At 42.4% G+C, this 15,031-nt stretch overlaps 1 protein-coding gene across 2 annotated transcripts in view; it reads left to right on the top strand.

Moving 5' to 3' along the window:
- Positions 1 to 15,031, top strand: part of USP49 (ubiquitin specific peptidase 49) — a 60,460-nt gene that overhangs the window by 33,923 nt on the left and 11,506 nt on the right. For both annotated transcript variants that reach the window (XM_073320479.1, XM_073320480.1), the window contains 3 exons: positions 4,463 to 4,608; positions 5,956 to 7,366; positions 11,214 to 11,418. In XM_073320479.1, coding sequence (XP_073176580.1) covers positions 5,984 to 7,366; positions 11,214 to 11,418 — 1,588 coding nt within the window. In that variant the 5' untranslated portion in view covers positions 4,463 to 4,608; positions 5,956 to 5,983. The remainder of the gene's footprint in view (positions 1 to 4,462; positions 4,609 to 5,955; positions 7,367 to 11,213; positions 11,419 to 15,031) is intronic.

A 15,031-nucleotide genomic window follows, 5' to 3' on the forward strand; every position in this document is an offset into this window, starting at 1 on the left:
AGGTAGGGAAGCCCAGGAAGGCTTCTGTAACTTAGATGGGCCACAAGCTTAGGGTGTGTGCTCTCCAAGCCCTGGGACAGCTCAGGGTTAGTATAGAGCAGGGGTGAGCAGACTACAGCCTGGGGGCTGCATCCGGCCCTTCAGACATTTTAATCAGGCCCTTGAGCTCCTGCCGAGGAGCAGGGTCTAGGGCTTGCCCCGCCCCAGCTCTCCAACTGGGGAGCAGGGTCGGGGGCTTGCCCTACTCAGTGCGTACCATGGCTCCGCGTGGCTCCCAGAAGCAGCAGCATGTTCCCCCCCCCTCCTCCGGCTCCTATGCGTAAGGGCAGCCAAGGGGCTCCGCATGCTGTCCCCACCCTAAGCACCACCCCCTCAATTCCCATTGGTGCAGGGGTGGCACCTGTGACAGGGCAGCATGCAAAGCCGCCTGGCCATGCCTCCACATAGGAGCCTGAGGGGGGACATGCCGCTGCTTCTGGGAGCTGCATGAGGTAAGCGCCGCACGGAGACTGCACCCCTGACCTCCTCCCATGCCCACACCCTCACCCTCAGCCCTGATCCCCCTCCTGCCCTCCAAACCCCTTGGTCCCAGCCCGGTGCACCCTCCTTCATCCCAAACCCTCATCCCCAGCCCCACCCCCGAGTTCGCACCCCCAGCCGGAGCCCTCACTCCCCCCTCTCCCGCACCCCTGCCCTAGCCCAGAGCCCACTTCCACACACTGAACTCCTCATTTCTGGCCCTGCCACAGAGCCCACACCCCCAGCCAGAGCCCTCAACCCCTCCCGCACCCCAACCCCAATTTCGTGAGCATACATGGCCCATCATACAATTTCCATACCCATATGTGGCCCTTGGGCTAAAAAGTTTGCCCACCCCTGGTATAGAGCGACTGAAAAAGTGGCTTAAAGCCACCTTAGCCCCTTTTTCCCTGGGACTGTGGGTTTTGTGCTATGCTTCTTAGAGATGCAGCAGAGAATTTCACTCCAGGTAAATTACGGGGTTAGGAGGACCCATGTAAGTAAGGAAAGTGGGATTTGGCATCAGTTTTAAGCACTATGGGATCCTTGTAGATTATAGTTGCTCAAACAACAGTTCATGGAACCCTTGCTGGTGGTCCACCAGAGAGCTGGCTAGTTGAGTGGTGCTGGCTTTTTCTTTATTTCCATCTTTTAATGTATTTTTTAGCTGTATTTTAATGAAGTTTAGCACTTCCCCTAGTATCATATCTCCATCCAGAGCAATCACTGCTTTTCAGCTATTCATGAGGCAGGAAAATAGCCCAAGCAGTCAGCAACTGGCAGAGGAGGTGTCTCTCTGAGATAGTGTTTGTTAAAATGAGATCCACAGCATGGAAAAGTTTGAGATGTCCCATGCTAGATAAAAGGTGCCCATAAAACTAAGTTACTGTAATCTTAACAAAAAAGAGCTAACTCGCTTTTTGTTCTAAGTGGTTAAGAAAACATGCTAGGATGTTAACTTTCTGGTATTAAAACAGTCGTTATTCAGTTTATACTAGGCCTACTTATTCAACCATATGACTTAATGTTTGAGAGTTGTGACATTTTAAATTACTTCAGCTCTCTACAGGCTTTGCAATAAGATTAATTATTTTTCCCTGGAACTGTTTGCATCTTCCAGTTTTCTTCTCTTTTTTGTGTTCCTTTAGCTCTGCTCTTTATTTTTCCCCATTACTTTGGTCCATGTTGACTTCATCCTCTCCTCTGAAGTAGGAAGTAGCTGGCAGTTGTTTGTAATAGTTGCATAAAAACAGAGACGGGCTGACCTCTGTCTTCAGTTGGGTGCATACAGCTCTTGCTAACTTCATTAATGAGAGTTACCTGCATGTGTCTGTGGGCGAGAACAGGAGCCCCAGACATTGGTGGGTCCCTTCATTACACTTGTTGCTGAGAAACTCATACTTTGAGAACTCAGACCTCAGGAGGAGCATGGCTAACATGAGTCAATAATTCATGATCTGCTCTGAAGAAGGGATTCGACTGCTTCTAGGAAGCAGTTGAAGCTCAGATTATAGTATCTGGCAAGTCTAAATTGCTTTTGGAGATGGGGAGGGCATGTTTAGTGAGCAATGCAGACTTTTCAGACACCCCAGCTGGCTATGCAGACTGCTTTTTAGTTTTGACATGAAAACCAATGTGGTGGAAGAGGGAAAGATTTCATTTGGTAACCGACGCTGAAGGAGGAGTAAACCTGAAAGATGATGTATGTTTAAGTAGTTTTGAGTAAATAAAAACTGTTCCTTTGTTGTCACTTCCAGAGCAGTTACATATAATTGGTATATGCTCCTGGGCCTGCACTCGCAAGAAAATGTGCTATATAAGGAGAAAGGAGGTTGTAATATTACATGCAAAGTTGAGAATATCTGTGTGCCATGAATAACTGCATCTAGCTCTCCAAATGCCTATTTTGCTAAGTGACCACGATTTTAAAAGAATAAAATTATTTTAATAGCAGGAAATCTTACTAGTCCACACAGTAAAAATAAAAGAAACTGTCAAATGCATCTGATGAAGCTCACGAAAGCTTATGCTCAAATAAATTTGTTAGTCTCTAAGGTGCCACAAGTCCTCCTTTTCTTTTTGCGGATACAGACTAACACTGCTGCTACTCTGAAATCTGTCAAAGGCCTTGTAATGCAAACATGGACAGCATGTTTTTATTGTTAAACACTATAGTATGATGCTGTATCTTATTCGTGGCTACATTTTTTGTTTTGTTTTGTTTTTGTTTAAAACCAACCATCTACTGGGATTTCTTGGTTTCTTGGAAAATTGGGGTAATTTTTAAGCCTTTTAAGAATACTGTCTTTTTGAAACCAGTGAAGGAAGCACTTCACTGCTGTTTATAATAAGAAATTCTAGACACTGTTTGAAACAAATTTATTTTGGTAGTAAGGAGCAGTTCTGGGCACCTTTGTGAGGCTTAAGGGTTAAATTCCCAACACTGTCGCATATGGCAGTGAGCAGAATTGCAGATGTTGATGATGCAACATAATTAGTATTCTTTTATGTAAATGAAGGTTGTCAATGTTACCATAGTGTCTACTTTCTTTCGAGCTGGAATCAATGCCACTTAGTCTCACCAAGACTAGACCGGATTATTCCACAATTTTCAGACAAGATTTGAGAGGGAACAGAAGGAAGGAAAGACAGACAGAAAGAGAAATAAGTGGTGGTGGTGGTAGTGGTGGGGAACAGTTTGAACTTATTTATAAATAGACCATTCCCATTCTTTGTTTTTCATTTTATTTCTGAAAGTGCCTTACCAGTTATTTGGCATGTGGGAATGAACTAGCGAAGCCCAAGTAAAAGGCACAGTTAAATCCAGAGCTGTTTTAAACAGCCAGTGAACAAAAAAAGTTACTCTGATGTTTAAGTATCTCTGTTGCAGAGACATACAAATTCTAAAGATGCCACTTGTATTGCTGTTTTCAAATAGAGGAGAACAAAAGATGGAGTGGAAAAGGTTTAACTTCCTCTGAAATCTTCCATCCTTAATATGGTGGTGCTAATAGTAAAGTTTAATTTAAACTTGCATAATAAATTTAAGAGACTCTAAGGCGTATTTTCATGGAGTTGTCAAATGTGCAGTCTGCATACTATTTGTAGTTGGCTGTTACAGTGCTCATCTTAAATGTCCTGGAAAGTATGCTATTTCCTTAGTTGCATTTCAACTGTATTCCCCATAAAATAGCATTCCGAATTTTGAAATAAGGCTTTCTGCATGCCAGTTCTGTAACTGTGTTTTGAATGGTCTGTAACCATGTTGTGTATATTGCTAGTCTCGCTGGATATTATTACTTTGTGTTGTATTGAGGTACTGTGATCACACAATGTGTGTCTGAGGTGAGATCGACTTTTCTTCATTATTACAATAAATAACAACCCTCTTTCTGTCTTAATCTTTCCTCCTCCATTATGGATAGAATGCATTTCACAATCTCCCGCACCCCCCCTCTTTTTCCCATTACGCTTGTTTTATTTTAATATCATCTACATTTGACAACTCTCCATTTATACATTTTTATTGTGAAAAACATATAGGAAACAGAGAGTTTTTCCTGCTGCATAGCCAAAATTAAAGTGGTCACAAGAGGTGTATAAGTTTGCTTAGTTTTCCTGTTGAGATTTTACTATGCCGTATGGTAGGTTATCCACTATGAAAAACTTTTGAAGAAGAGGCTATGTGTGTGATCAGCAGATTTATTGATGATCAGAAAAATGAAATTCTGGAGTACCCTTTTCCATTTGACATTTTGTCACAATCGAGTATTTGGGTTATTAGATGCATTAATGTCATGACTTCCAGCTAATTCTGTTCCTTGTTATGAATACATTCTCTGCGGTAGCTCTTCCCATTAAGGGGATTAATCATGTTCTAAAGCAGCCCTACTATGTTGTTTTTAGTTTGTTTACATGTATCACAGGAATATTCTCTTTCTAGGGCTTTGAAGCTGTGCTGCTTTGTGATGAAGACCTAAGTAGTAATTAAATTCCTGAAGAACTGCCAAGTCTCCTATTGGCTGAAATGGGGATGTTCCAGGCTCTGGTCATTGAGTTGCGAAAAAAAGAATGTTTAAAGATGACACAGTGAGTAGTGAATTGTTTGTTTGTATGTATGTATGTATCTGTCTGACACGTCTTCATCCCAATTTTTCTCCATTTGTGTCCGATCACTGACTGGATTATATAAAAGAAACCATTTTACTAGCATGAAGAACTCTCTGTCGTTATGTTATTTGTAGAACATAACTGAATCATTTATAAAACATATGGATGTAGAAGACACAACTGGAAGCGTGTGGTTCTTTAGTATTCCAGTATCCCTGCTTTGTACTTTATTTAAAAATAGAGTAACTTGGTTGTCTTTTCTTTTGTGTGCAGACATACTCAATTGTGCATTATGTCAGAATGCACAAGTGAAAAATCCTGGAATGTATTTTCTACCTGCAGTTTCTGTGCAAGGCTGTAATATGCAAACAACTTTTTAAAAACAAATATATTGGCCTTAGTTTAGAAGTATAGAGGCAAATCTTTAGCTGATGTAAATTGTTGTAGCCCCATTGAAGTCAATACTGCTATGACAGTTGCACCAGCTGAAGATTTATCCAATGGTTTTTGTAGGGTGAGTCTGTGACTCATATTGCTTGCAAGTCTTCCTTTAAATTAAAGGTTTGCTGAGGAGAATTCAGCGAAAGAGCCAAAAACCAAACCCATATCTGCTCAAATACAATCACAGACACATGTTGCCATAATATGACTGCATAAACTACGTGAGACCTATAAATGCGATGGTTGCATTTCATTTTTTTGTCATGGCTGAATTTTTATATTCAACTTTAGTGAAATATTTGAAACTCTTGCTCCTGCACCGTGCCCAACTCAGAAAAAAAATATTACATGGTGGAAAATGAGAGACTTCAAGAGACCAATAGTGTGATATAGCGCCTTTACCTTTCAGGTTTCATTTCAAATATAGTCCAGTTTGGTCATGACAATTATCTGGCATCTATGTGGCTTTTATGAAAAAAAGTTTTGTAATCTCCATCAAGTTCCTAGTGGACAGGTATGTCTGTCACAAAAACATCTTCACTATTGGCCTTAAAATGGTCCATCTTAAGAGCGCAGGCTCACTAAGGCGTGTTGTCAGCTTGCAGAGGCACTACCTGGGCTGTTGGCAGTAGGTGGATAGTCAGCTTCATTCTTTGGAGTTTGTCAACCCAGTGTCTTTCACTGATACTAAAAATAGCTTTTAAAAATTGCTACCAGAGGTATTTCAGTCTGTGAAAGGAAATACTGTAATTGGAGCTGGCAAGACGTGACACGTCTGTCTTTTTAGGTCTTTTTTTTTTTTTTTTTAATATATATCTTTACAAAAGAGACATGACTTTAAATTTGTCCTGTGGCTCTAAAATCCTTCTCCTTTTGTCTTGCAAGGGTACAGCAGTGGAGCCTTCTGTAAGACATGGATAGATGCAAACATGTCGGGCGGCTACGACTCGCCCAGGACCATTCTATCCTGAATCCCCAGAAGTGGCACTGCAAAGACTGCCGCACCACGGAGTCTGTATGGGCTTGTCTGAAATGCTCCCACGTGGCCTGTGGAAGGTACCTGGAGGAACACGCACGTAAACACTTTGAAGAGACCAAGCATCCCTTGGCTATGGAAGTTAACGATCTGTATGTGTTTTGTTACCTTTGTGAAGACTATGTCTTGAATGATAATCCTGAGGGTGATTTGAAATTGTTAAGAAGCTCTCTCTCTGCTATTAGAAGTCAGAAGCATGACCCATCAGCAAGAAGTGGGAGGACATTGCGATCAATGGCTTTGGGGGAGGAGGTGTATAGCCATCAAAGGACCCCTCAAGGACAGCCTCAGATGCTCACTGCTCTCTGGCACAGGCGCCAATCTTTGCTAGCAAAAGCACTGCGGACCTGGTTTGATAAGAGTTCTAGAGGCCGGCTAAAACTAGAACAAAAGAAACAAATGGAGGAACTGGAGAGAAAGAAGGAAGCAGCCAGGCAGAGGCGGCAAGAGATGAAACGGAGACTTTTGGAGGAACTGGCAAACACTCCTCCTAGAAAGAGTGCGAGACTTCTGTCTCACGTTCACAGAGAGAATTTGATTCCAAGGAAGTTTAGAGAGATGGCAGCAAGTTCCCCTACCTCAAGGCGAGTGCAGAGCAGCAGATTCAGACAGTTTTATTCCATCCGGCGTAAACCCCTAATGACTCCTGGTGTGACTGGCTTAAGGAATCTGGGAAACACATGCTACATGAACTCAATCCTTCAAGTGCTTAGTCACCTCCAGAAGTTCAGAGAATGTTTTTTGACACTTGACCTCTGTGAAACTGAAGAACTCTTAGCCAAAACCGTGAATGGAAAGTCTAGAATGTCTGGCAAGTTGGCAAATGGATCTGCTGCTAATGAGTCGGGGAGGAATGATAAAATGGGGTCATATGGCAGGCAAAGCTTGCCAGCTGGCTTAAATGGTGGGTCCTCAATAAGCAGGAGTTTAGAACTAATACAGCCCAAGGAACCGAGTTCAAAGCACATTTCTCTCTGTCATGAACTGCACACCCTCTTCAGAGTCATGTGGTCTGGGAAGTGGGCATTAGTGTCTCCATTTGCCATGCTGCACTCCGTGTGGAGTTTGATTCCAGCATTTCGAGGTTATGATCAGCAGGACGCTCAGGAATTTCTCTGTGAGCTGTTGGACAAAGTGCAGCAGGAGCTGGAGTCGGAAGGAACGAAGCGCAGGATTCTCATCCCTTTCTCACAGAGGAAGCTCACCAAGCAAGTCCTGAAGGTGGTGAACACCATTTTTCACGGGCAGCTGCTCAGTCAGGTATGCACATAGCTTATCACTGAAACCAGCTGCTGCTTTCAGTGCCAGGGAGCAGAGGTTCTGTTTTCTGTGGAACCACTGGATATTCAACAGGGCTTAGGTAGGTGACCCTAATGAAGATGGAATTCATTGCAGCACTGTATTAGAGCTGTTAGGGATCTGTTGGCATTTCCAGCATATCATAGAATATCAGGGTTGGAAGAGACCTCAGGAGGTCATCTAGTCCAACCCCCTGCTCAAAGCAGGACCAATCCCCAATTTTTGCCCCAGATCCCAAATGGCCCCCTCAAGGATTGAACTCACAACCCTGGGTTTAGCAGGCCAATGCTCAAACCACTGAGCTATCCCTCCCCCCATATAACCCACATCTAAAGGTATCAGAATTTAGCTATATTTTATCACTTTAAAATGACAAATGCACACAGGGTAGACAAGGCCTCAGCCCTAGTGCAAGTTGGTTTTTGTTTTACACAATGTCTTTATACTTAATTTGGCTTTTTTGTTTTGTTTCTGTGCTCAAAAGAGGGGGAGGGGAGTTGTGGGGAGAGGGCCAGAGAATCCAGTCTTAGTGTCTCAAAAAGAATAAAGTTCGTTTTAAAATGAATATTTGCAGGCATTTTGAGACTGATCTTGAGAGGTGCTGAGCACCCATAACTCTTGTTGATTTCTGTGAGAGTTGCAAGTGCTCTGCATCTCTCAATATCTGGTCCTTTGTGGATGTATTTTCCCCTTGAGTATCTCACGTTACTCCCCAAGGGTCTGATAATAAGAGCTGCTGTGTGTCTTTGCAAGCCCTCAATTACCATTGATGTCAAAGGGCCCTGAAGGTGTTTAGCACTTTGCAAGAGACACTTTGCAGGATTGGGCCATAAAAATGAACACATGACACTATTATTGTTACTACCATTTTTTTTCCCAGTGCTGGTTATCTTGAATTAGCATTAATAGAAACTATTTGCATATTAAAGAAGAATATATATACCCTTTAGACCTCTATTTAGATGTGGGCGTTGGGTTTTCTGGTGAGCAAGGGTTAATTTAAAATCACTGTTCATTTTGAAAGGTGTCTATGGTGCACATACTCTTCATACCCTTTTTTTTAACTAAATGTTCTGTGTTCAGAAACATCATCCTAGTTGTTTAATACTGTTCAATACATGTCTAGAGTCATAGATGTAGCCACAGTGTTTAAGACTTCTGTATTAACAACTCTTTATGGAGTTATATGCAATGTGTGTGATGGAATATATTTTGAGCCATTTTATTTGTTATGCTTCTCCTGCCAAGAGTTTATTATATATATGTGACAATGCAACTCCCATTTACACATCACATCTTTCATCCAAGGTTCCCCCAGGGTGCTTTACAAATATTCTTTCATTAAGCCTCATCTGAGGCTTTACGCTTTATGGATGGATAAACTGAGATACACAGCCATGCAGCGTCTTGCCTAAAGTCTCTCACAGCAAGTGACGGAGCTCAAAATAAAACGCAGAAGTCTTCCCTCTCGGTCCCTTGCTTTAACTGCTAGTCATCACTCCCTCTGACCAATTACATTTGCCCTTGAGTAAGTGAACATACCTCAAGGTCAAGAAATCTTTTTTTTTTCATAAAGATCATTTTCCAGCTCGGAAAACTGAGTAGAACCCAGAGTAACACCAAACCTGCATGCATATACTCTCCTCCCCTTTCTCTCTCTGCATGCCCCTGCCTGCTGCTGCCTTAGTTTTAGTTTTAACTTTGCTGCAATTTGTTATTGGTCAGCACCATTTTGCAGGACATGAGGAACAGTGTGCATTTGAGCTCCCTCCTCCACACTACCAGAGCAGAGCATGAGTGATTTCATAGGGCTAGTGCATGAAACAGGAACTGAAACTGACCATAACAACGAAAGTGAGTATAGATGGTATTCTTGAATCCACAAGTGAACAAAGAGAAGAAATGGTGAGAATTGGGCCCTAAATGTTAACATGAATTCTTTGTATTGTTATGAGCTGGGTGAAACCTTATTATGGGTTGAGTTAAAACCCCTTTAAATTAATGTGTGACTGTGCCCTTCCGTTAAGATAGTTGTAAGAAACACTTGAGGGGCCACACCTAAAACAAGGCCTAATAGAATCTGCTCAGAAACTAACACCATGTGGTGTGGGGGAGAGGGTGGTTCCACTGGGTATTGTGACCAGGAGTAAAGGGGTTGGATGTGTGAGTGAGAGAGAGAATGAGTGAGTGTGAGGGAAAACAGAAGACACAGATACTAAGAACAGAGAGAGAGGGAGAGGGCATGGCTACACTTGCAGATGTGCTTTGAGTTAAACCAGCCTTTGCAGAGCGCAGTGGGGAAAGCGCTGCAATCTGTCCACACTGACAGCTACAGGTGCACTGGCGTGGCCACATTAGCAGCTCTTACAACAGCCACAAAGAGCAGTGCATTGTAGTAGCTATCCCAGCATGCAAGTGGCTGCAACATGCTTTTCAAATGTGGGGGAGTGGACTGGAGTATGACAGGGAGTGTGTTGTGTGTATGTGGGGGAGAGAGTGGGTTTTGGGGGGGGCTGAGAGCATGTCCGCATGCTGTCTTGTAAGTTCAGAGAGCAGCAGACCTCCCCCCCCACCACACACACACAGCATCCCACAGTAATGGTTGCTTTGTCTCGGAGCACGTAAGCAGCTGGCTGTCAGAAACGGAGCTTTCAAAGGGCATATCCGCATTCCTACAGCAAGTTCAAAACAATGAGAAGAGTGGCCACTTGATTTAAGGGGATTATGGAACGTTTCTGGAGGCTGATCAGAGCGCAGTAATGCAACACTTCATTCACACTGATGCCCGGGCGTTTCAGCGAAGGTGCAACAAGCGTTAATCTCGCTGAGGTGGAGTACCAGGAGCGCTCTAGCCATGGAGTCAGAGCGCTCTACGTGCCTTGCCAGTGTGGACGGGTAGTGAGGTAGGGCGCCCGGGGCTGCTTTAATGCGCTCTAACTCGCAAGTGTAGCCAAGCCAAGAGGTAGCTGGTGAGCCCAGTGTGACCCTGGAAAAGCTAGAGAGAGCGCTTTTGGCTCTGTTGGCTAGAGGTTTGGGGCTGTAAGCTAAGGGCATGTCTTCGCTAGCAACATTAAAGCGCTGCCATGTAGTCACAGCACCAGCTCTCCCAGCCTATAAAAAAACCCACCTCCACGAGGGGAGTAGCTACCAGTGCTGGTGCACTGTCTACACTGCCACTTTACAGTGCGGAAACTTGCAGCACTCGGGGATGTTTTTTTTCACACCCCTGAACAAGAAGGTTGCAGCGCTGTAAAGTGGCAGTGTAGACAAGGCCTAAGAAACTTGTCTTGTTTTTGGTTCCTTCTGCATTTGGAGAAGCAGAACTTTGTACGTTCCTTGTAAATAAACAAGATCGGATCAAAGAAATACTTGACTACCACTGATTTCTCCTCCTAATGGGAACATTTCCAGGGCCCTGAACTTTGACTAGCCACTTGGGTCAAAAAGGGGCGACAGTATTAGAAAATAGTTCAGAACTATTGAGACATGTATAATAATACTTTGCAGTTATATAGCACTTTTCAGCTGAGGATCTCAAAGCACGCTACAAAGATAAGTATCATCCCCATATACATTGTGAAAGAGCTGTAGAGAGGTTTAATGACTTGACCAAAATCACACAATGAGTCATGGTCAGTATTGGGAATAGAACCCGTTTCTCTGGACTGCCAGCCCAATTTCCTGTCCACTGGACTGGATTGCCACACGGGCATAACCAAACAATTCTTTGGCCCACGTGAATATAAATGCCTATACTGTAGGTATGTGTACACATAACATCATTTGTGTATAAACCTTTCCTTTCCAGGTCACCTGCATAACATGCAACTACAAATCCAACACCATTGAGCCCTTCTGGGATCTTTCCCTGGAATTCCCTGAACGCTATCACTCTATTGAGAAAGGGATTGTCCCCGTTAACCAGACAGAGTGCATGCTGACAGAAATGTTGGCCAAGTTCACAGAAACAGAAGCTCTGGAAGGGAGGATATATGCGTGTGACCAATGCAACAGTAAGTGAAGTGCTGATGCTTTACCTGCAGCTTAGATACACTGTCCATTGTTCCGGGTAAGAGATGTTCATAGTGCACTTTTGTGTGTGTGTGTAAATCTAAAAATTGGTACCTCGATGCATGTGTGAGAGAGGGGTGTGTTTGTTATATTTTTTAAAAAAATACCCACACCCTTCATCACTACTCTGTTCTGGTGCAGGTTCTTCCTGTTGATAGCTTCTGCACCTTCTGTGTACCAGTTCAGAACTGACCAGGTGCTCCCTTTATCATTCCTTACATTCAGCAGCACAGATTGCTAAGAATATATTTTGACCCCATCTATAACTGCTCCCTCCTACTATGACTTTCTTTAGTTGGTTGCTTCCTCTGCCCCACTTAAATCGGTCACAGTAATTTTGGGGGGGAGAGGTGAGATTGTGGAGGCAGGTACAAAAGGAAGTTTATCATCTTCTTTTCTTCCCTGTCATGGCAGAAATGAACAAACTATCCTGGCCAGGTGTGTTGTTGTTTGTCCTGCAGTATGTGAGTTTTAGTGTAGTCTTGGTAAGTTGCAGTGTAGGCTTAGCATCATGTCTCCTTCAGGCACTGTAGACTTGAGCATTTTTGTCTCTGCAGCTGTAGCTTTCAGGCAAAGAGTTCTAAAGGGCCACCATGTCAGAGAAAAGGTGCTCCCTTTCTTTGTGACTAGTAGGTGTCTTTACCAATGAGCTGAAATTGCTATTTGACTCTCAAATTAGTGTATTTTCTGTTAAGTGAACATGTGCATCTCACTACTCTCATTTAGAATATATCTCTTGTTAGCTTTCGTGGTGGTCTGAGGATTAATATTAGGGCTGGATGAATACTGCAGAAAACTTTCCAAGAACATTTGCTTACGTTTTTGAACGAAGTAATTTTGAGCTTGTGAATAATCATGTGGTTTAGTTGTACTGGCACCCACATTCACCAAAACTGAATTTCAAATTCTGACACGTGATTATTTATGATGGCGTCGTCATATGTTCATCCAGTTGGGAGGAAACAGAGTGACTTATTTGACCTGTCACAACTAATCAGCACAGCTGAAATAGCAAACATTTGTGTGGAGTGATTTGCAATCAGTATTTTTAATCACAAATTTATTAAATACTTTCAGATGATAAAATCTGAGGAAATAGCCATCTGCTTGTGGATAGTCTATAAGCAAAAGAGGGAACTAATTTCATCAGCTAAATTATTTGCTGTGAATCATTCACACAAATCTGATCAGTATTGTTCAGTTTGGCTTGTGTCTTAGCCTTGTATTCTGCAGTTCTTGTTTGTGCAGACCTAAAGTTTGCTGATGTAAAGTTTGCCGATTATAATTGAATCGGATAAGGAAGCATTAACTGAAAAAAGCAAGTCCTAGTGGGAGGCAGCAGTCCTACCAGTAGATGCCAAAAATCATTGGTGGTACTGCTTGTCAGAAGTGATAAAGAGAAGGAGCAACCCATCTGTTCTGAATTGGTTCAGTGAGATGCAGAAATCCACTTAACAGGTACATTTCTTATTGGAAGCTCTGGCTGTCACCTGTCCATTTTTTTTTTCTTCCCTTTTTCTAAGCTGTGTCCTCTGTGCCCTGGTGAAGTTGACAGGTTCCGATTAGGAAAAAAAGACACCCCACACACACTTTTATCCCATCTTTTGTCGATAAATTTTAAAATAGTCTTTACCCTGGAGTAAACTTGCTTCCGTATGCAGACACACTTCCCTTCTGCCCTACCAGGCTTGGTATCTTGTTGAAAGCTCTCATCTCTAACTTGATTCATATGAATCTCATCCTCCTCCCTCGCCCCCACCCCCCGCCCCCAAAGATAGTGAAGTGCAGGATTTACTTGCTCTATCTATGCAATATAAGTGAGTCAAATCAGTCTGTCAGTAGAACACAGTGCCAGATTTTGCAAGCTGATATTCAGTCCTTTTGGATGGAGGTAAAAACAAAAATGTTGAAGACAGAAATGGATTGTGTGGGGTGTTGCATACAATGCTTTAGCTCTAGTGATTTCCAAAAACAAACAAATAAATACACCTTTCCTTCCTCCCCCCAGCCCTTGGTAATCAAAAATTGTTTCAATATTTGCTGTTTTACATTTTTTTTTTTTGAAAAGCAACATAAAATATCTCACCTCAGTCTCTTGAGAAACCACGCGTCAGACATTTAAGATAGACTGTGCTGCATAAAGCCAACTAGCCAACATGACTGTATGCGATACTCCTTCCTTGTTTGAATGCTGAGTTACAGAGGAGGCTGAGTTAGCAAAGGTCTGTTATGAAGCAGTTATCTCTGTATTCTCTTTATGAAAAAATGAAGCGCACATTTCAGAACCTTTGCTTTCAGTGGGTGGGGGTGGAGGTGTTTGCTAGATATATAATAGAGTGGCTTTTTATTTTATTTTATTTTTGCCTTGAAACTACTTTCCCTCCGCCTCAGTTTGTTAGCAACTCGCTTAAACATGAAAATGATAGCCCATTGGGAAACACGTGACATTTGTTCTTTATTGTTTATGGTTAAACGTGGGATACATCGCTTTCTATAAGGATTAATTAGTAGAACACAAGCAGAGTTAATAAAAATTGGTTAATTTTTTAGATACAAATTCTGAATTCCTTACTTGGCTTTTACAAAATCCTGATGCAATAAAGGCAACAGTTTTGCCTGCGCAATTATGTGAGTAAATATGGAGAGGCAATCATCAGGATTTGCCCCTTCATTGTAGTTTAATTCAAACCTGTTTAAGGTGAAGTACAAAGAACGTTTTTAGAATGTAGCTTTTTATAATTTTGTTCTCTCCCATCAAAGAGAGCTACTTCTACAGGGTTTATGGGGACAGTTATATTTTTAATTTAATAACAAATCTGCTAGTTGATAGAATGTAAATAGTGGCTAAGAATCCTTTTGATTCTTTTACTGTTCGTTCTCAGATTGCTTTCGTTGTTGGCAACGTGTTGATTATGGCACCTTCATTGTACTGTAATCTGTGCTCTGCAGTGGTAGCTCCACTCAGCACTGTAACAAATCACTCCAATTAGAATAAATTATTTTATTCTTGTTGATTGTACTTTATGGCGTGGATTACAACACTCCAAAGTGAGAATCCATGTCTGCAAACTCTGGGCTCAAGGCAGCGTAAGGAGCCACCTCTTAATTTTACATTCCTGTTAGTGATCAAAATTTTACTTAAAAAATAGCAAATAGAAGTTGACAGTGAGTGGTTGTGGAGATGAGAACTTAAGGGCCTCTGTTTTCCATTTGCTCACCCAAGCCGCACACCTTACTACCCCTTTGCTTTTATTCTCCCACTCTCTCCATTCTTTCCCTTGTGGACCCCTACACACGAAACTGCGTCTTTGATCTGGTCACCAGGCCTTCCCCCTCTTCTCTTTCAAGTGGCTTCTTAAAACACGCCTTTTCCATTTAGCCATATACACTTTACTCTCCCCCTCACAGTCACAAGTGAAAAATCTTCCAGATACGCACATTGCTAACCCACAGTAACCACATGATCTTTCCATAGTAACCCTTGTCCTCACAATATTTGTTGCAATTTCTTGTCAAACTATCTTAACTTAGACTATCAGCTCTTCAGCACAGGAA

The sequence above is a fragment of the Lepidochelys kempii genome, chromosome 21 (assembly GCF_965140265.1).
Source record: "Lepidochelys kempii isolate rLepKem1 chromosome 21, rLepKem1.hap2, whole genome shotgun sequence".
NCBI lineage: Eukaryota > Metazoa > Chordata > Testudines > Cheloniidae > Lepidochelys > Lepidochelys kempii.